At 36.9% G+C, this 21,132-nt stretch overlaps 1 protein-coding gene and 1 long non-coding RNA gene across 2 annotated transcripts; both read right to left on the reverse strand.

The window, feature by feature from the left end:
- Positions 1-3,280: 3,280 nt before the first annotated feature.
- Positions 3,281-16,041, reverse strand: LOC124450821 (sodium- and chloride-dependent transporter XTRP3-like). The gene is given in 11 exon segments (XM_047001486.1): positions 3,281-5,273; positions 5,499-5,661; positions 6,150-6,309; positions 7,288-7,486; positions 8,189-8,281; positions 8,565-8,774; positions 9,936-9,964; positions 9,967-10,045; positions 10,130-10,464; positions 10,467-10,589; positions 15,269-16,041. Coding segments are annotated over 11 exon segments (1,893 nt in total). The 5' UTR covers positions 15,531-16,041; the 3' UTR covers positions 3,281-5,033.
- A 1,171-nt stretch (positions 16,042-17,212) lies between these two features.
- Positions 17,213-21,038, reverse strand: LOC124450822. The gene is made up of 3 exons (XR_006950212.1): positions 20,945-21,038; positions 20,393-20,605; positions 17,213-17,250 (listed from the first exon to the last, which is right to left on the reverse strand). It is a non-coding gene; the product is annotated as an uncharacterized LOC124450822 (long non-coding RNA).
- Positions 21,039-21,132: the final 94 nt, after the last annotated feature.

The following is a 21,132-nucleotide window of genomic DNA, read 5'->3' on the forward strand; positions in this document are numbered from 1 at the left end:
GCTCATCATCTGTTCGTTTGTTTGAGGTTTTGAATAAGTCGTTTGTCAGGTGCCGACAATTTTCGTCATGAGTTTAATGAGTTTTGTTTTAAATTTGTAGCCTGTGCCAACTTTCTAAGTTAAGTCGTTGATTGTTGTCGGAGCTGTACGTCACGAACTTTGCCAAGTCTCAGTAAATGCTTTGCTTTGTTTGTCGGTAAGGTTTGCAATGTGGTTTGTTTTGTCTTGTTTCTTTGTAGCTCGTTTGTGTTCATTGAGTCTTAGTGTTTCACCGATGTAGGAGACGTGGAAGTCGAAGCAGTTTATTTTGTAAACTGCGCCTGGTCCTGCGTCCAGTTGTTCTGAATCTTTGTTCTTGATGTTCATCAGTACTTGCCGTATAACATGGAAAAAGGTTCACGTCCGACACATGAGTCGTACATACATGAGATTGTCTCAATCATACAAACGATAAGCATTCCACATTAAACTAATCCACGACAACAATACACAATAGTCATTCACACCTCAACATCAGCCATAATATCAAGATGTCTCAAACAGATAACGAACCCGACATTAACTCCTTATGGACTTTAAAGATACCCAAAATTACCGCACACATCCTTTTTAGGACTTCCTGTCCTGGACCATCTACATCTAGAAACATAGTTTCATAAGGACGTATAACATATCAAAATTGGCAGGCAAAGTGTGTCGTGTGATGTCAATTTTTTTCCATTCCTTTGCTGGCTATTTCGATACTAAGATAATCAATACAAGAGTATAAAAATATCAGAAAAAAAATTTTAAAAAACGTATTTGAAAACGTGACTCGACCAAAATATTTTTTTAAGGATACAGGTGTAAGATTGCAAACTTTCAACTCGTTTGGCTCAATAACTTTTGAGAAATAATACTTTCTTTAGAATTGAGTGCAACTAATGATGTTACATCTCAATTTCTAAAACTCGCGTATGCTTATGAATGAGAGACGAACAAACTGTAACCGCCATTCTCCATCATTTGACACATATTAACGAATAAAACAACAAAATAATTGGGCGAAACTTCGTTTCATAAGCACTTCAAAATAAGCATGTTTGAAAATAATTTCTCGCTTGTAAAAAGGAATTGAGACTGAGAGCATTGTTTAACTACACGATCTCAGGTGCCATGCATAATTATTCATATTTAACTACACGATCTTAGGTACCATGCATAATTATTCATATTTAACTACACGATCTATGGTGCCATGCATAATTATTCATATTGTATAATCAAACAATCGCCGTGAGAGAGAGTTAATTGTTTTTCAATTTGCAATGAAATAACAGGAAAGGACAAATTGTAAAATTTAAGTCATTGAAACATTTGAATGCAGTACTCTCAAAAGCGGTACCGCATCGGCTACCTCAAATTCGCGCCTTTTAATTATCACATAATTTCTTCACAGTTTTTTTTCTTGGACAAAATATAATCAAGTTTGTTTGACGTAAGACGACACGAGAACAAACTTATAGTAAAGTTATATGGGAAATGTTCGAATGTGCCTTTTAGTAAGACATATTTAAGGAAAAAGATGTTCACTTAGTTTGCAGAGGCTTATGCAAACAGAGGAGAGCTTATAGAGGACTGGAGAGCAGATAAGTGCAAGACCGAGACCGAATGTCGAGAGTTCTCACAAACGTCTCCGAGGTTTGCATAAGCCAGTGTAAATACGAAAAACATCTTTTATTTCTTTTATAAAATAACAATAATGCGACACACACAAAAGTCAAACAAACGTTTTAATTTTTTCCGCTAAAACGTATCCATGATTAACTTTCAAATTCTTTTTGGTATAGTTCAAATCAAACACAGCTATAGATTAATCACCGCATTTAATTGTTTTATTTTATAAAATTAAAGTTGTTGGCCTCGAACCTCGATGTATATTTCAAGCTAAATCATGAAATCGTTAAAAAAACTAACTGCACACGATCTACAACATTTGAAAAACATTTAACACGATTGCTTATTACAAGCTATCTTGGGGACAAGTAGCAAGGCTTTACATGCCGTCCCTGATTTTGACTGATTACTACAACACGCGCAACACTTCCAAACTTCCAGCCCGAGTTTGGATCGCCCTGGCGCGAAAAGATATGATGATGATGACAAGCTATCTTGATAACTGCAAATGTTTTAATTATGGTGCTAACGCAACAATAAGGTAATATGATTAAGCTCTATCTACTTCTACAATAGTGCAACGACATACCGTAATTAAGGGGGTACATCTGACACGCGATGCCAATACTACAACAATGTGATATAATAAAGGTATATTCAATCATACCACGTGATTGTAGTATCAGCACCACGTGTCAAGTTATGTACACACCATTACGGTATATCATCATGATTACTGTAGCAGTAAAGGAATACTCTATTTCTACAATAATCTTATGATATATCGTGATGACGTGTATATAACTGGACACGTGATCAGTCATTCATACCTCAAACTTCACTCACGTGACCTCCCACAGATATCAATAACGCCAACAATAGAACTAGCTAACTATGTTTGATCGTTGTGGAAACCAGAGATTTTGAATGTATATGTTATGGCAATTTCTATTGACGTACAGTTGCTAGGTAGTCTGAACAAATAAAGTCACGCCATTTTATTATAAATAAATATCATAGATTTTCTTGAGTATCTTGAGATATCAAGATATGTACCTTTCTTTCAAGAAACTTCTAGCATGAAACATCAGGGATGGATCCACGATGGGTTTTTTTGAGTGTGTGAGGGGTTGCTCTAGTTTGGATTAGATTTTGATGGCTACTTGTTGCCGTATAATATCAGACATTATTGTTAAATTTTGTTACCTTATTATTGTGCTTGGGAGATATTTGAAAGTGTGCTCAATTCAACGCCAAACACAATCCCTTTTGGATATTAGTATTTTGTAGTGAAATTGGCACCCATCTTGCCCCCCTCTAGCCAAGTCTAGGAGGAGTGTACATGTTCCCGCAACCCCCACAGAACCCACCCTGGCACCCACCTTGCTCCCATGTAGCCAAGTCTAGGAGGAGTGTACATGTTCCCGCAACCCCCACAGAACCCACCCTGGCACCCACCTTGCTCCCATGTAGTCAAGTCTAGGAGGAGTGTACATGTTCCCTCAACCTCCCATTGAACCCACCAGAGTGAAAGATCAAAGATTTTCAGTTTTGGAAAGTAGGATTGCACATGTGATGTTTATTCTATATATACTATACTGGAGTCATAATAACAGATGTGAAATCTCGTTACACAGAATTTATTTTAATCAGAAGCGCGATCACGGAAAAACGTATTTACAATGCATATTTATTATCATATTCATATCATTTATAATTGGTAATTGACTATATACAATTGAATCATTGCCAAACCACACGTCGATGATAATTTCTAGAGAATTTATTTGATTGTCAGTGGAACTGATTGTCAGTGGGACGTTTATATTTGTGCATTGAAGTTGGGCAAACTTTTGAAACGGAATGCAAAGATTAACCGTCCATCGTAATGCTAGGAAAGACAATTATCTTCATATAGCTTCAACAAAAGCCGAAACTACCAGTTGAGCAGATCATTTCTTCTCGATACTTGACATTCATTTTAAGAACTCGAGATTTTTTATCTACAACTTGCAATTTTGAAAGAAAAAAATGCCATAAAAGCAATCATATCGATTTACAGGGATATACAAGAATTTACAATGATAGATTAATGGATTCAAGTGATCCAGCCTTAGGCAAAATAAATTGTATGGATATACTAAATGTATTAACTTTTCAAGATTCCTTATACCTAGTCCAATTGATAAGATCCTATTGTTTAGAAGTTGCAAACCAATAGTATCGTAGGTTTTTATAATTGAAATTAGGCGCATATAATTTATTTTGACTAAAGGCGGATTTCCATTCTGAGCATAACGAGTGCATTTTAAGGCTGATTTCCATTCAGTGCAATTCTTTTGTGATCTCTTTCTCTTGAATTGTGTGCAGCAATTGTGTGAAACTGTTCCGGTCGAGAGCTTACAATTGAAAAGAAAGTGATCGGAAAAAGTCGATCGCGCGACAATTTGCACTGAATGGAAATCAGCCTTTAGAAACAAATGGTTGCAAAAAGCATTTGTACTGAATGAAAATCAAACCTATACGGCTAGATCCGGCGTTCAACACAAGCTCATTTACGAGATGAACTGATGAGATGACAATAACTTAAATACTATCTAAAATATTACACTATCGCCGATGAACGCTTTCCTTGCGCAATCCATTTAAAAAATGGCGGCGAAAGATTAAAATTGTTGAAATTACTATGTCTAATGGCATGCCTGCTACCAGTGGCAGGCTCAACCATGGGTCAACTGCAGTGGAACTAGTGCCTGGTTCAACTATGGGTCAACTGCAGTGGAACCATTGGCAACGTCAACCATGAGTCAACTGCAGTGGAAGCATTGGCAACGTCACCATGAGTCAACTGCAGTGGAACCATTGGCAACGTCAACCATGAGTCAACTGCAGTGGAACCATTGGCAACGTCAACCACGGGTCAACTGCAGTGGAACCATTGGCAACGTCAACCATGAATCAACTGCAGTAGAACCATTGGCAACGTCAACCATGAGTCAACTGCAGTGGAACCATTGGCAACGTCAACCACGGGTCAACTGCAGTGGAACCATTGGCAACGTCAACCATGGGTCAACTGCAGTGGAACCATTGGCAACGTCAACAATGGGTCAACTGCAGTGGAACCATTGGCAACGTCAACCATGGGTCAACTGCAGTGGAACCATTGACACAATCAAGTTTTGTAGTCGTTTGGCAAGTGCAAATGTTTTCCCCCAATTGAATATAATAGAAACGAAATTTGAAAAGGGGCTTTGTCAACTTCAGTACACCAGTTCCACAGCCTGTACAGTTTGAAATGAAAACATAAAAACTTTATCACGAGACCGTGTCTCAATTGATCAACCCTATATATATATTACATGCCTGAAAAGATTTTAAAATTTGATACCAAATTTACCGTCACCATTTTTAACCGCATTCTTTGCACTTTCCTTGGTCAACTCGAATTCCGAAATGGTTTCATGAATATTGTCATCCGTCACCTGGGCACGATACCAACGCACTCCAAATAAGCGAAGTCCAGCAATCAAAGGGATCCAAAGTAGAGCAAAGCAAACGCACAATATTACCAGCACGCTGCCCCACACCGGAAACGGTATTCGCTCAGTCTTACCCTGAGAAGAAATTAGAAATTCTCAGACTGATGTTCTAAAGCAGAGATGGATTTACTTGAAGGGGGAGTGGGGGTAAGGAGGGGCGCGCAAACTTATTTTGATATAAGATAAATGAGAATAAATGAAAATTTTGATGAAAAATTTGCATCACATGTGTCGTAGTGAATTTTCATAATGATCATTAAGGCGATCGACGCTAGACTAAATACCATCAATCAAACGTACCTTCTCTAGTTTCCACGCGTAATACCCAATCCCATCACGGCCCATATCATAGAGACCAAAAATGAAAAGGAGAACACTGAGGACTGGGCCAAGATATCGCCACGTGATTAACCAATACCAGCTGGGCTTTGAGCCCGTCATGAATTCAATGTCATTTCGAAACCTGGACGGACACACAGACAAAGATTTGATGAATTTATGTTGCTATGATGTTAATGAAGAATTAAACATATCCTGACTGTTTTAACACGTCACAATACCACATCATAATCATATTGTTTACATACAATCTTCGACTTAGAGCATTTTTGCCTTTTAACAACTTACTAATGGGTTGATGAGTCGTATATACTTGATTTACAAGGCCTTTATTGAACGACATTGAAAGGCAGGGCTGGATTTACTGGGATGGGGTTGCATAGTAGCCTAGTCTTAACTGCAAGAAGTACAGTTCGTGGGTGAAAAATTGGATCAAAATACCAAAAGAAAACAAAACCTTTTTCAAATCCATTCATGCAAAAACCATGCTTGACAGAATAATCAAGCCCCAAAAAGGAGTGGCTACAGACCGGCGAACACCTACTCCCAACCAAAGTCCCTACTCTTAATCATCCCTGCTTGCAAGATGCATTTATTTTTATAAATACGTACCTTTCAGTTCCATAGACGAAGTTCATTCCAATAAGCTGGAAGAAACCGACCCACAATAAGCCCAGATTGAGTGGGTACGAGTCAAAGAACTGCAACCAATATTCCCCAGAGTTGAGACACATTACAAGACCGATCAAGAACAATACTAATGATACAATAGCTATGAAAAAAAAAGAAAAGAACGATTAAATTGAGATTTAAAATCCTGTGGCAAAATTCTAACTAGAATCCTAATTTCATTGACAGGTCATAGTTAATTAAACAGTATTCAATCATAAAAGGCTTTTATCCCCATTTCACAACTTCATTGGATGCCATTTATGAAATTTGCCACAAACAAATAAACTTTCGAGCAAATTCTTTAACCCTATTCACACAACATAACCTGAGCTTGGTTAAACTCAGAGGCAAATCAAGGCTACCTAAGAATATATCACTAAAAATATATTTCAATTTACATTTATTTCTATTGGGAGATTTTTAGCCTTAAATGCTCTTTAAAAATTTCTAACTCACAGCGCCATTTTAATGGTATTTTGACTTTAAATTGACTCTCAATAATTTATTTTGACCTACCCTAGATCTGGTTCAATTCAAAGTGGTTTTTCACAGCTTTGTGTTTACACTACGCTTTTTAAAAGTCAATGCAAAAAAATAACCCGGGTCAATTTGAAATTTATACATGTAAATGGTCAAAGTATACTTGTGAAAGGTGTTGGGGATTCTACCCTACCCAGGTAATCTACCCTACCCAGATATTCTACCCTACCAAGGTATTCTACCCTACCCAAGTATTCTACCCTACCCAGGTCTACTCTACCATTACCCTACCCCTACCCAGGTAATCACTCTACCCAGGTATTCTACACTACCCAGGTAATCTACTCTACCCAGGTATTCTACCCAGATAATCTACTCTACCCAGGTATTCTACCCTACCCAGGTAATCTACTCTACCCAGGTATTCTACCCTACCCAGGTAATCTTCACTACCCATGTAATCTACCCTAACCAGGTAATCTACTCTACCCTGATATTCTACACTACCCAGGTAATCCACCCTACTGGATGTAATCTACCTTATCGTTATGAATTTCATATCTTCTCATTCATTGTAGTAAAGTCAGAAATATCATACCAGTCAAGTATTCCTTCTTTATTTTGACTAAACCGAGATCCCTAATTGGTGTGACAATACCAGCGACATTTCCGAACATGCTACCCAATCCCAAAGTGAGCAACATACAGAAGAACAATACCGACCAAGCTTGAGGTGCTGGCATCTTGGTTATAGCTTCCGTAAACGCAATGAATGATAATCCCGTACCTTGGGCAACCTGTCATGGGATTCATAATCAATTGTCGGTCATCGTTCGACGCTTACAGGGTAAGGAGTGGTTGTTGTAGGTCATTAGAGTTCTGGTTAGTGTTAACGGCAAACCTGATCTACCCGCTTGCCGTAGAGGTTTGCCGTTTTGAAAAATTTGAATTTAGTATGGCGTCTTAAATTTGTAATTTAGAATTCGCATTGTCCTGAGCTAAATTTCATGTTGTGTTAAGAGTTTGTCGATAAAAAGGCATATTCATGATGTATAGCTACATAAATTAATTATATTGAGCTATAAACTCCACTTGATTGTTCTACTAAAAGTACTAAAAGCTTGCCGTAATTAACCTACAGTAAGAAGGGCCTCTTAAAACCTGAACCGCAAACCCCAATCATGGTCACGTGATATTTTGCAGTTAGCCATTAAACATTCGTCAAAACCGCGAAGTTAAATAAATTGTAAGACAAAGACTTGTTTGCGGTAATAAAGAAGAGCGTATTTTCAATGGTAAATGAAAACTATAGGTAGTTCTAACAGGAACTGTTGAAAGATATCCATAAATGAAATATAGCGAAGACGACAAGAAGTGACATCACCCTCAAAATGGGGACGTGGCTAGTTGTTGGAACTACCTAGTTGTAATATACCATGGCAAATACGCTATTCAAAGCAGTGTTTAGGTAAATATGATTGGCCAACGGCTCTACTTACGTCACTGAGGTAATCATCTAAGCTTTTACAAGTCTTATTGTCAGATATGCTGTACTGAAGAGACTCAATACATTCGTCACGTGCAGTCTTTGCCTAAAGTAGAAAAAGAATGATAGAAAAGGTTTCGTGAACAGCAGGTATTGTTCTTGTTGATACAAAAATCTTTTTATAAACAATGAAAGAAGAAGAGGGAGCGTGATTATAGTAGAAAGGCGTTTGTCAGAGAAACAGTACTGTTAAATGCGTGAGATTATTAAAAGAAAGGCGTTTTTCAATATTATGTAATATATTCGTGCATGGTGTTATGCACGTCTATATTCTTAAACATAAACGCGGTACTTCGACATACCTACATATCCCCGTCCACCCCTCTTACCTTGAATCCAAGAACACTAAAAACAACAACGCTTGCAAACACGGACGTGCCGCAGTTTATTAACGAAACCATGATGGCGTCTTTTTTGCAGTTGTTTTTTACTGGATTATAACTAGACATGGCAATGAGGCCACCAAACGATAGACTTAACGAAAAGAAGATCTGCGTAGCTGCTTCGAGCCATACTCTACCGTTGGCGAGTGTTTCAAACTGTAAAAATATAAATAATAATTTTGATTACTAATTATTATAATGAAGTTAATCTTTCCTTATATTTATTGATGTAGTCCGGTGATGTAGGTTCTTCATCGAGAAAATAAGTGCCTTTATACTGTAGTCTAATGGCCTTGCTATGTGGTGTCAAAGAAGAGGATACCCAGGACAGAGCAGCCTGGAGAAGTCTGATAGAACTGGGTCTCCGGCAAAGACCCGCTACCCGAGCAGGACAGAGCGGAGAAAGGTGACCAAGGTGACCATACTGTAGTCTAATGGCCAAAGCAGGAGTCATTGTAAATTGTGTCCTTATATACTCCAGTCTAGAGTCTTCATCACGAGTGATCTCATGTTGAAATTTGAACTCTTATATACTCCAGTCTAGTGTCTTCATCAGGAGTGATCTGATGCTGAAACTTGAGTGCTTTTATATTCGCATGTCTTCATGTGGAGTGATCTGATGTCGAAACTTGAGTCCTTATACACTCCAGTCTAGTGTCTTCATCAGGAGTGATCTCATGTTGAAACTTGAACTCTTATTTACTCCAGTCTAGTGTCTTCAACAGGAGTGATCTGATCAAAAGAACTCGAATTTTTTAAACACTCCAGTATTAAGTCTACATCAGTAGTCACCTGCCATTAAGATTTGAGTTCCTCCAAACATCAGTGTTTTCAATATAATAAGTCTAATGTCTCTAAAGGAGTGTTCTGTTGTAATAGCTTAAATTTTTAAGTATAACAATAATAGTGTAAGTTCGTCATGAAAAATTATTTGATGTTAAAACTTGAGTCTTACATTTTGAATCCCCAGTACCTTATTATTACTATTATAAACAAATATTTGTATAGGTTAGACACTTAAAATAAAAGCTGTCGTCAACGCGTGTCTTATATGTTCCAATGTTGTGTATTAAGAAGGTGAAATCCTGATTTCAACATTTGACTGCCAAAATACTTTTTACCATAAGATCCCGTAATGTCATTTATTGCGCAGGGGATGGGGAGCTTCTTCACTACACTGAGATAAATAAACTTCGTACCGTTTCCAAATCCTTTCCATATCTATCTTAGCAAGAACGTTAGGAGCGTGTTTCCTTATTTCACCATATAGAATTTGAAACACTCATCGAAACATGACGCAGTCTGTAAGATACTCACCTTCGGTGTAAACATCCTTTTCAGTCCCCAACGGCGCCGTCTAAAGTGATTGCCCGGATGAAAAATATCACAAGAACCACGTACGGGAATAATGCAGTTACGTAAACTGCCTAAATAAAGAATGAAAATTCCATTTTGACATCAAAATTCCAACACCGCCATGATATCCCGAAGAAGATCATCGATGTGCTTACCTTTCCCGTCGATTTCACACCCTTCATCGTACATAAGAATACCACAAGCCATGCGAGTAACAAGACTAGAGCAAGATGCCATTGGATGTGACCGGACTCTGCAATGGAAGGTGAAAGATCCAACGTCTTACGATACCAGTAATACGACGTCGCTCCGGCCCGTTGGCATTCAGGATCGGTTAGGTTACCGCCTGAAGTTATGGGGCAGTGTTCGTATGGAAGGGGATCTTGAAAGGATATGAACAGATAATAGAAGCACCAGGCAACGATCATGTTGTAGTAGATACAGATTAAGGTGGAGCAGACGATCGACGTCACACCTATACCGCCCAAGAAGGACTCACTTGGCTCCAGGCTCCGACAGCGCCGGCACGCAGACGTTGTCCAATACCGAGTTCGATGAGAAAGATGGGGATGCCGAGGACAAAGAGGGATAGAAAATACGGTATAAGGAATGCACCTGAAAGAAAAATGGGAGGAATGTATCAGAAAGAAGTAAATAATGAGCAGTGACGACCACATTTAACGGAATTTTTTTCATTTTTCGAAACAAAGTTTGAGTCCTTTAAAACTATTTAAAAAAAAAACTCCCTGAGGTTTAAGCCGATTACCCAAAAAAGTACAGAAATTCGAAACAGACAATTTGCTTCAGGCTTTAATGAGGTATTTTGAGACGTAAACACCTCTAACAATGAAGTGTTGTAATATACTTTGACATCAAATCGATTACTTTAAATGCTACTTTAATGACACTGGCGAATTAACTGCCAAATAATTGGAATGCTTTATACACTTAATCTGGTGACCTCGAATAGCCTTGCTTATATTGACACTTAAGCCAGCTTAAGATAACAAATTTTATGGATTTTTGGCTTTACTTTAAAACAGGGTGACCACCAACAGTAACGGTATCACAACACTAACTAATAACGACTTAATCATACGATGCTGCTTTGAGGTGAAAAGCCTTCAGGTGTTAAAAAAAAATATCATGGCTATTATAGGATGACACGTGCAGGAGGATATGGCTACACGTGCAGGGGGATATGGCCACACGTATGAAAAGGGCGTTATGTATATAAAATGTACTGCTGTTGCCATCATGTTAAACGCAAAAAGTTAGATGAGCGTCGCGAGCAGAATTTCGTAATTTCATTCATTTTAATTCAGTCGCTAATTATAAAATTATTATCGCATATGAAACACATTTGCGTGTGAAGAGGGAGGGTAGCCGGATAGCGTCCATTTGTGTGCAAAGGGGAGTGTTAACAATTTGAAAAATTTGGAGTATGTACCAAATGGACTAACCCTATACAGTAAAAACATCTTATCAATATTCACATACATGTAATTAAAAATCCTGAAATACCCTAAACGTTCATTCATAATGTTTATTCAGTTATCTTTTTTAGCGTCTATTAAGAGATCAATCGTTGTTACATCCAAAGTTTTTAGAATCTCGAGTGATTATACGATCGAATGTACATCGTAGACGGAAAAAACCCCGACAATTTCCGATGAAAATTCTCGACATTGCTAAAGGTCGCTTTCTCGTTAACTAAGATAATCAGAAATTGTTGTATCAACCTTATGGTCAATGTCGTTAGATCAACACTGTTAAAAAAACACGAGACTTGGACGATTTCGAATTTTTCTACGAAATGACAAAATAGCAAGTTCACTTCGCGTAGATAGCGAAATAATCATCAAGAGAGGGAAATTTGCATAAATAAATTCTAAAGGGATGGCACAATTATTGATCTTCACGTCTCCGCAACCAACCGAAAACTTCCTTTTTTCACCATTTCATTATTACTAATGCATTTAACACAGTTTGCGATCTCTCAGAATTAATATCAACACGGTTGTTCTCACATAAATACCACGGTCAGTGGCATTTAAGGTGTTTATGATGCAGGCTGTTGTTGTTGTTTTAAGTTTTCACCTCCAAGGACTAATGCTTTATATGTAATGTTTAATTCATATTTAAAACCATGTAATTAAAATGAGAAGAGGTTAGGCAATCGCCCACCCGAACGTCATTCAAATAACTTCACTGAATTTGAAATGAGGCAATTCGTCACTGTACTATGCAAACTGCCAAAATAATATTTAATTAACTGCCGGACGTTATTCAGCCTCGCATATTTTACCTATTCACGGTTTCCTTTAGTTTGTTTAGATTACTTCATCTATTTGCGGTTTTGTCTAACTTCTGTGCGCTAATCTACTTTTATGGTCAAAGGTCACGACATGCAGCAAATATTTTGTTTAGTCACATGATGCTGAATTGAAATCACATGAGCGTCATTCAAAGAACATGAGAGATCTTTCCATGCAAGACTACCATTAATTTTGACATCCTTTCTTAAAAATACGTTACCTCCTTTCATGACAAATTTTAAGCGTTTTTTTACTGCACATTTTCTAACTAAACTTTAACTAGTCAGGATAAAACCCACTAAAATGTTCCTTTTAAATAACATGTGAATCTACTGATTTTCAATTTATCACTGCCCACTAAAATTGCGTATGCCGCCTTCCAAAACAATATCCTAAAGTCTCGCTATAAATAGGCTTCCTTAGATACAGACGTACGCTATAACCGATTCTCCGAACTCCATTAAATTCTTTCCTACTTAAATCTAGCGCCTCTAACTAAAACTTCAAAATCCTCCTAAACACACTTTGAAAAATGAAGGGCGCTTAACCCAGACTCGTGTATGAAATTGGCGTCAAATAGAAAATGCGTCCACAGGGAAATCGCATATTTTTTCTTCAATAGCAGGTTCGGGTAAATGGGGTACCAATTTATGTGTTTCTCGTAAACTTTTGCAGCTATGCTCACGTAACTATACTCATGGTATCTTACTGGTTGGTGAACCGCAAAATGCACGGTGTTTAAGAAATTGTGAATTCTCTTTCATGCCAAGGCATGCAGGCATTCGACTGGATCTTACATAAAATCTTACATAACACTCAGCACGCAAATATTAGAATGTATTAAAACGAGGTGTGAATGGACACAAACAACGTAGAAACGTTTCCCGAACACGTGCAGTGTAAAATGAAGCTGCCCGACACGCCAATCAATGAGACTTTGAAAATTGAATATCGCTACAGGCAGGCCAACGGTTCGCGAGTGAACAGCCAATGAAATGGCAGCATGACATTATGAATGCAGACATTATTGACACTACTTTTTAGGAAGGTGGAGTGGTGGGCGTTCATATGGTTTTCCAGAATTTACAGATTAAGCTCACAAGGTCATTTTTTACTAACTGAAAATGGGAAAAACAGACCTTCGTCATGTTGTTTAATACGTTTGTTTTTCATAAAACATAACCAAGGGTCAAAAAATCGCGTTAGCTATCAAGTGGCTTGAAAGCACGTAACTATAAGAGAAAAATTAACATATAGAGAGAAATGGATTATAAACTGAGGACTGCATTGTGTCCTACACCCACACACATACAATGACAGACGTCCTGTTCAACGATGAAGCATGTTTCACCTTAATGACATGCAGGTAGTAAACCCTTAAAAAACAGGAAAAACAAATTGACTTTTCAACAACTGAAGTTTTAGAAAATTTAGTTTTCTTTTAACTAGTCTGATGAGTTTGTAGGTAATCACTTATAAGGAAAACATGCTCAGTTACTCGCAACTAGTTTAATTAGAGTAAAAACACCCCGAATTTAGCGATGTATCTTCATATGCTTTGCGTGTGTGCAATTCATTCGTGGGCGAAACAACTATAGCACCGTCACAAGACCACGCCGTTAACTTTTCCTAACTTGATTCAATTGTTTTACAATGAAAACTTATAACAACTTTTAAATCTAATTCTCGGTCAAACTGTGAAAGGGTTTCTTTTTTTGTGGGGGGTTTCAATAGCGTGAACGCGCAAAATAAGCATTAAACAAACAAACGCACATATCCATGTGCTATTGCTTAGGATACAAGAAAAAAGTATTTCTTTGCAATGAAGCATATTTTCGAGGAAAGCGACGTCTCTTTGTATATCAGTGATAATGTCACAGCAAAAAATTGAAAGAATTTTATTGTACAACGTATGAAAACAGTTAACTACAGCGACATGCCCTTTCACGTTGAAGGAATTGCTTACAAATTTTTGACAGTGCTGTTATCAATACAACATGAACAGAAAACATTTGCGTCGATATTCAACATTTCTATGAATTTGTCTCTTTTTAACAGAGAAGCATGAGTCGAAAATCGCCCTATTTCGGAACAACAATCTCGCAATCAATTCTTAATTGCGACATGCATAACGACATAAGTACTTTTAAATGTGAAGGACTGGAAAGATAAAGCGATGCTATCGCGATTTTATGTTTTAAAAACAGTTCTCTATTCGTAAGTTTACATTAGAGCTTATATATATATATATTTTCGAAAATAATGCACTTTGAGAATTTTCATTAAAACGCGGGCAAAAGTTGATAAATATTTTACTACGGCTATCTAAAACTATATCCATGTAGCACGATTCTCAAAAAGGCTGGGTAAGCAAGACAACAGAGATTTTACTAAAGATTTTACTAAACCCAAGAACGAAATTTACTTCAGTGTTTTGGTAAAGTATCGAAAGTCCAAAGTGATTTGTTAGTGGAGAAGAGGTACCCAAACCTAGCTTCGGGGGTACCCTAAGACACCAATTATCATAACGTTGAATTTTCCTCCCCCCAAAAACACAGATCTCGAAGACAACAATTAGTTCAGCGCCCAATTCAAACACTGTACGTTCAAATGAAACAAACAGCACTACCCATGCTGTATCATTTAAGATCTGGAAACATTAAAATTGAGAAACAGGAAATCATCAGACTACTCGAATTAACCGCGTCCAATTTCAAGAAGACAAAAGACGCACACACATAAACACACATACATACTATACTACTTTGCGCAAAAAAAGCACGCGATAAAACACAAAAATATGAAGAAAATATTTAAATAGTGACGCTACCAACCAAAAGCATTAATATAGCTTCAACAACAACATGTGTAAAAGCTCGCGAGGCGACAGTACAGAGTGGCACACAACTGCGCTTTGTGCGATGGAAAATTGTGCGGAAAAATACTTGAACTAATAAATTAAACAAAGGGTGCTACCTCCGCCATTTTTCTGACACAAATATGGAAAACGCCAAACATTTCCGAGGCCAACAGCAAAGCCAATGGTGGCGAGCAGGAATTCAAATTTGTTGCCCCAAGAATCGCGCTCCTGGTCATCCTTCGATTCAATGGTAACACTCACAGCATTCTTCATTACCGGCGTCTGAGTATTCACGGAGCCGTTTTCATTTGGGGCTGAGTCGACGACAAATACATCATCTTGTCCGTTGTTAACTAATCCGCAGTCCTGACTAACCATTGTTTAATGTCAGTTCGGCGTTCGTCGATTTTGTGGAAATTACAAATGGAAAGTGTAGTACAATTATTTACGACGGAAGATCGTAATTCGGCTTTGAGACCTCACCACAAACGACACGTAGTATATATAGTAGGCCACATGGATGCTTACAGGGCACGTGATGCACGCGGTGTAACATTACACAAGCCATAATATAAACAAAACATATTTACTACACATGTGGTATGAACATCACGAATCACAAAGTACAAAGTCACACAAGTAATTATAGTGAAGTTGAATGATGAAATGAATGATGTCGGAATATAGTATGCATGCCTCATGATATTTCATGAGAACAGTTTAACGCCAGAAAATGTCGAAATAGCTAGACCAATCCTCGACTTTTTTTTTAACATACCGTCCCGACGTGCCTTTGAGTGATGCCTTCCTGTCCTCTCCATTTTCCTTCAGTTTGCAGGTACTTAACTTGGTCATCGTAATTCGTTAATTACTTGCTTTGCTCGCAGAACTAAGACAAAAAATCCAGAAATAAATTTTCTATCTAAAAGTATACCCACTTTGGTATTTGGTAACTTGGTGTAATGGTAATAACATAGCCACTAAGTGACGCAGTCAGCCCGCTTATTTAGTCCTGTTATGCAAATTTTTCTATGTTCATTCATAACAAGAAGCCATAGACTTCTAAGGATGTGAATCATGATAATGTCCCGAAATATATGTAACAGAAGTAAAACTAGCAAGTTGGGTACAATTGTTATCCTATGCTTGACAACACAATACACCGTTAGCCATACTCTTACAACACAGCATGCTCGAACAATATTCTGTCAAAGAGAAATTTTGGAAATACTAGATAACACAAAAATAAGAATTGGTTCGACACTCACAACTTTAAAAAAAGGGTGTCATAAAATGCGCACAAATGAATTAATCTTTTTATCTTAATAAATTGACGCTAATGCAAATAACCATGGAGGCATCCCACGTTTGTGTAATATTACTTAAGATCATTTTCTTCGTTCATAAAGGCTTTATAAAATAACAACAATATAACGCGTGCGCTGATTGGTCTATAGCTGAGTATACATTTGCCTGTGCAAACGGATCTGAGCTCAACCAATTAAATCAACGAATCAATCAGTGAAAGAGAATTTGCATGTCAATCATGAATAAATGTTGGAGAAAAAATTAAAACGTTTGTTTGAAATAAATTTAATTTATCTGTTTCGCATTATTGCTTTTAATAAAGAAATGAGAGATGTTTTTCGTGTTTGCTCTGACCTATGTAAACCTAGGAGACGTTTGTGAGAACTCTCGACCACGTGTGGAGACGTTTGTAAGAGCACTCGAGCACGTGCTAACCCTGAACCTTCGGCCTCGGGGTTCGACCTGACCAGCTCTCAAGTTCTCCCAAAGGTCTCCTTGGTTTCATTAAGCCTGTGCAAACACAGTAAACATCTTTTATTTCTTAAATGCAACGCCATCCGTCAACATCGCAAACACACAATATCCTTTATTTTGTTTGATGTAAAATTTGTAAAATAGTAATTTCATTGTAAAAAAACATTACACATGATAATCTTCTGCCTCGTTTCTGTATGCTTAACAGGTGTTTAATTTGTTGCGCAAAGGCCAATGTTTATTACCTTTCTCCAAAATAATTTTTCCGATAGGCAGGGGTGGCAGACGATGTTTGCTACACATTTTCACGGGATTTCTATAAAGAATGCAATCATTGACTGTATATTTAAAAACTTTAAAAGGAACGGTGTGTTTATTTAAAATGCCCATGAAAGCGTAAACTTTAACGAAAACGCTATTCTTCATAAATATTAAATGATGTATACAATCATAATTGATGTGTACAATCAGAATGCAGATTTACTTCCGCTAAGTAAATTCTAAAGGTCACCATTATTCATTTATTTGTTTTTTACAAACCTTCAGGTCTCACAGTTAGTGAACACAAAAATATTTGCATGGTGGGAGTAAAAAGTCGGGCTGGCTACGCTACTCTTGATTGGTATGTATGTATTTTCGATAGATGTTGTGATTCTTTTTTGGTAAAGGATATGTTAATTATACTAAAAAAATTGTCACAAGTGAAACTTATGTCAAGGACAACCATACTCATATGAGACCTTACTGGCAACATTTCACAATGAAGTGGATTTCACATGGTGCTTAATGGTGGTAAATAGAGAGCCATCGATGACATTCTCATGAATAGAATCAAAATAAACTTGAAGTAAACACAAGATAAGTCAAGTGGTTCAAATTAAAATCATGAACACAAAATGTGATGGCCATTCTTTGAAAACAGGCCAAATTTACCAAAAATGTTGATTGCACCATTTTATAATCGATCACGAGCTTCAAGCATTTGATCGCTGGTGCTGACCGCTGAGTCGTGCAAGCACATACACGCACAAGCCTATATGCGTGATATATTTTAACTACAGAAAGCGTAAATAGTCGACATACACTGAACATCATGAGTTTTAAAGAGCTCGTGTAAACAACTTTTTATTTAGCAGGATATTTGGCAAATGGATTAACTTTGAAATGCTTGAAACACGTGCATGAGGGTACACATTGGGGTGTGTGGGAAGAATGGGGAATTGTGATAAACGAGTCAACTTTTCTATTTTCTATTTTCTACAGAAAGTCGGTCCAGAGGCAGTTAGAAGATACTAAAAAGTCAATCGCTGAACGTGTAAAGATTCCGTCTTTTTTGGTATGTAGATCACCTGCACAAATCGTTTCCACCTTCGCACATATCCAGCCCGAAAGTTTAGTCATGTTATGTAAATATTAGGTTTTCACTCGCCGTAAAAACAATAGATTTCTAAAAAAATAAATTCTGCTAATAATCTAAAGGTTACATAACACGATCAAAGTTATAGCTTGCTTCGCCACAGCATGAACAATTTCGTAAACAAGAGCGTGAAAATAAATTAGTTTTTAAATGATCCTCGCGGTAAAAATGGTAATTTACCACCACATTTGCTCGTTTGCGGCGTTCAACGTAGCTAAAACTCGTCATAAGCAATCATGTGCTCACACAAGTAAAATAAACAGCGACGTTTTAGCACAGTGAAGACCATCAATTTATGTAAACAGCTATATTACACCATGTAATTTCAGTAAGTTATGTCTTCAAACATGTATGAACTTTGCCCCCAACGCGTGTGATCTTTTCTGGAATACAGGACATTTCAATTCACTTCAAACATAAAATGTTGACCTTTACAATTCACAAATTATAAGTCCTTTTGTTGCAACGAGAATAATTTCAACAGATAATACCATCTATGTAAGAATACATGCATTTGTGCATCTTGTTGTTCATATCTTGAAATTCATATTTTAAAAGTTCAATGTCACATCATTTTCAACATAATGCTGTTCTTGTCTGAAATTAAGTGCTTAATTGCACCACTTCTCCAATTACGACGAAAATTTGTTAAAAAAAAAAACAAGATTGACTTACAATACATACAAAATGATGAATTCTAATATGTCCCGACAAGATATTAATCATTCTTACTTGCAAATTAGAAAATTTATAACATAAGAGTATAAATTAAAGTTTATAGATGTAGATCGCCCATTTTAGTGAGGTTTAGACCAATCTTTCGACATCCTTAGAGGAAGTCTTCTTCAACGTCAAGTGACACTGACTGCAAACCTGGACAATCTACATCTATACAAAATTCACTTTATAAATGTTTAGTTTTACAAAGTTCACAGCATTTTATGTCCTTCAAGTTTTCATCATACATTTATTTTGTATGCAAGTTGCTCAGTTGCTCAGATGTTGAGTTCGACAAATGGTCGATAGCAGAATATATATAATATATTAATGCTATTAATAATAGGATTAATATATTATATATATTCTCTGATGATGGCTTTGGAATAAGGTCGACAGCAGGTTAGTAGAGTCCTGAGAAGAACTGTTGTTGTTGATGTTGACTGACGTTTTGACAACCTTAGCTGTAGTCATTTTCAGAGTCAAGTGAAGATGTCTAGAGCAATGGTTGTCGCATCTTGACTCTGAAGATGACTACAGCTAAGGTTGTCGAAACGTCAGTCAGCACCAACACCAACATTCCTTCTCAGGACTCAACTAGCCTGGATGGATGATCTACATTTACAAACATCTAATGCTAGTGTACCGTTGATCTAAGAACTAAGAACTAAAACAGTTACTTTTCCGCTAAGCAACCGAGGTATTCTATAACAGTGTTTTCAAGACAACTTTACACGAATTTCAAGACAACTTTACACAAAAGTACTTTTGAAATACTAAACAAATGCAAAGAAACTGACCCAAATGCAGGATAAAATAATGGACGGTCAAATAACATTAATATCTCAAATTAATCACCTCAAGTACCACTCATGGTTTCTCTAAAATAATCATTTTCAATATACTACATACATCAAAACTCATTTAGTTTTTTACAAACAAACATCATTGATGTTTGTTTGTAAGCTCTAACTTCCCTACATACTCGAGTTTGTTTATGCCCCATGAAGTAGCGAAACCGGCTCGTTTTTTTCCCTAAAATGCAAATATGTTTGTCTTCATTCAATGCAAAACAATAAATAGAATTGATTTACTGAAGAAATACAATAAAAATTTTGATGAAAAATTTCCATTGTAGAAGTAAAGATCGGTCTGTCTTCGCCACAGGCCCGAAGAGAATCACAACAGATCTAATTTATCTACTTTTCATCTATAAAGAAAATAAACTATACCCCAGTCCAGACTAAATTCTTTAAGTCATTCGTGCTGTTTATGCTATGTTTAGTATGTTTACTCTGTAAACTTTGAAATTCAAAACACTTACCATTTTATAAAGGTTGTCGCTCGAAAGATCATGTGATGCGTACGGTCAATGCGACGTCACCAATGGAAGAGGCAAGTGTAAATAGATAAATTTCAGTTCAATTTTCTGTACTCGGTGAGCAGGATGAAACAGTGGTCAGCGGTCGTTACGTTGATTATCGCGAAGATGGCTGACGACATTTAGCCAATAAGGGACAGCCAACATAAACCCAAACTACATAAAATAAATGGAACAGCCGAGGAATGCATGTGAACATTAAAACGAATGACCATCACATGCGAATGTCTAGAATTAGAGACTTCATACATTTAAAGCTAGTTTATCTGACACTTTAGTCATAATTCATAGCTATATGTCATTGTAAATTGTAAATCAAATTCGGTTTCCATGTAATAATCAATTGAAAAATTGTCAATTCTTAAAGCTTCAAATACACAATTATGATGATAACATGATTTGCACGATACTAGACCTCATTCACAACTTGATCTGCAAAAATATTTATTCCTAAGCTGAAATCGGTCATTTGATGCACATGAAAGACATACATACATTTTTCCACACTGCGATCTATGTCCATCAAGTGATGCAACATCATACATACAAGTTTCACAACGACTGACCGCCATCAACTGATGTAACGTCGGCAACAACGTCCCATATATATTACAGGAGCAAAGCTCATAGCTTGTAAAACATCAACATCTTGTGCTTTTGTTCGAAGGCCATTTAAACGGAGA

This window comes from Xenia sp. Carnegie-2017, unplaced genomic scaffold, assembly GCF_021976095.1.
Source record: "Xenia sp. Carnegie-2017 unplaced genomic scaffold, XeniaSp_v1 HiC_scaffold_24, whole genome shotgun sequence".
In the NCBI taxonomy this organism is placed as follows: Eukaryota; Metazoa; Cnidaria; class Anthozoa; order Malacalcyonacea; family Xeniidae; genus Xenia; species Xenia sp. Carnegie-2017.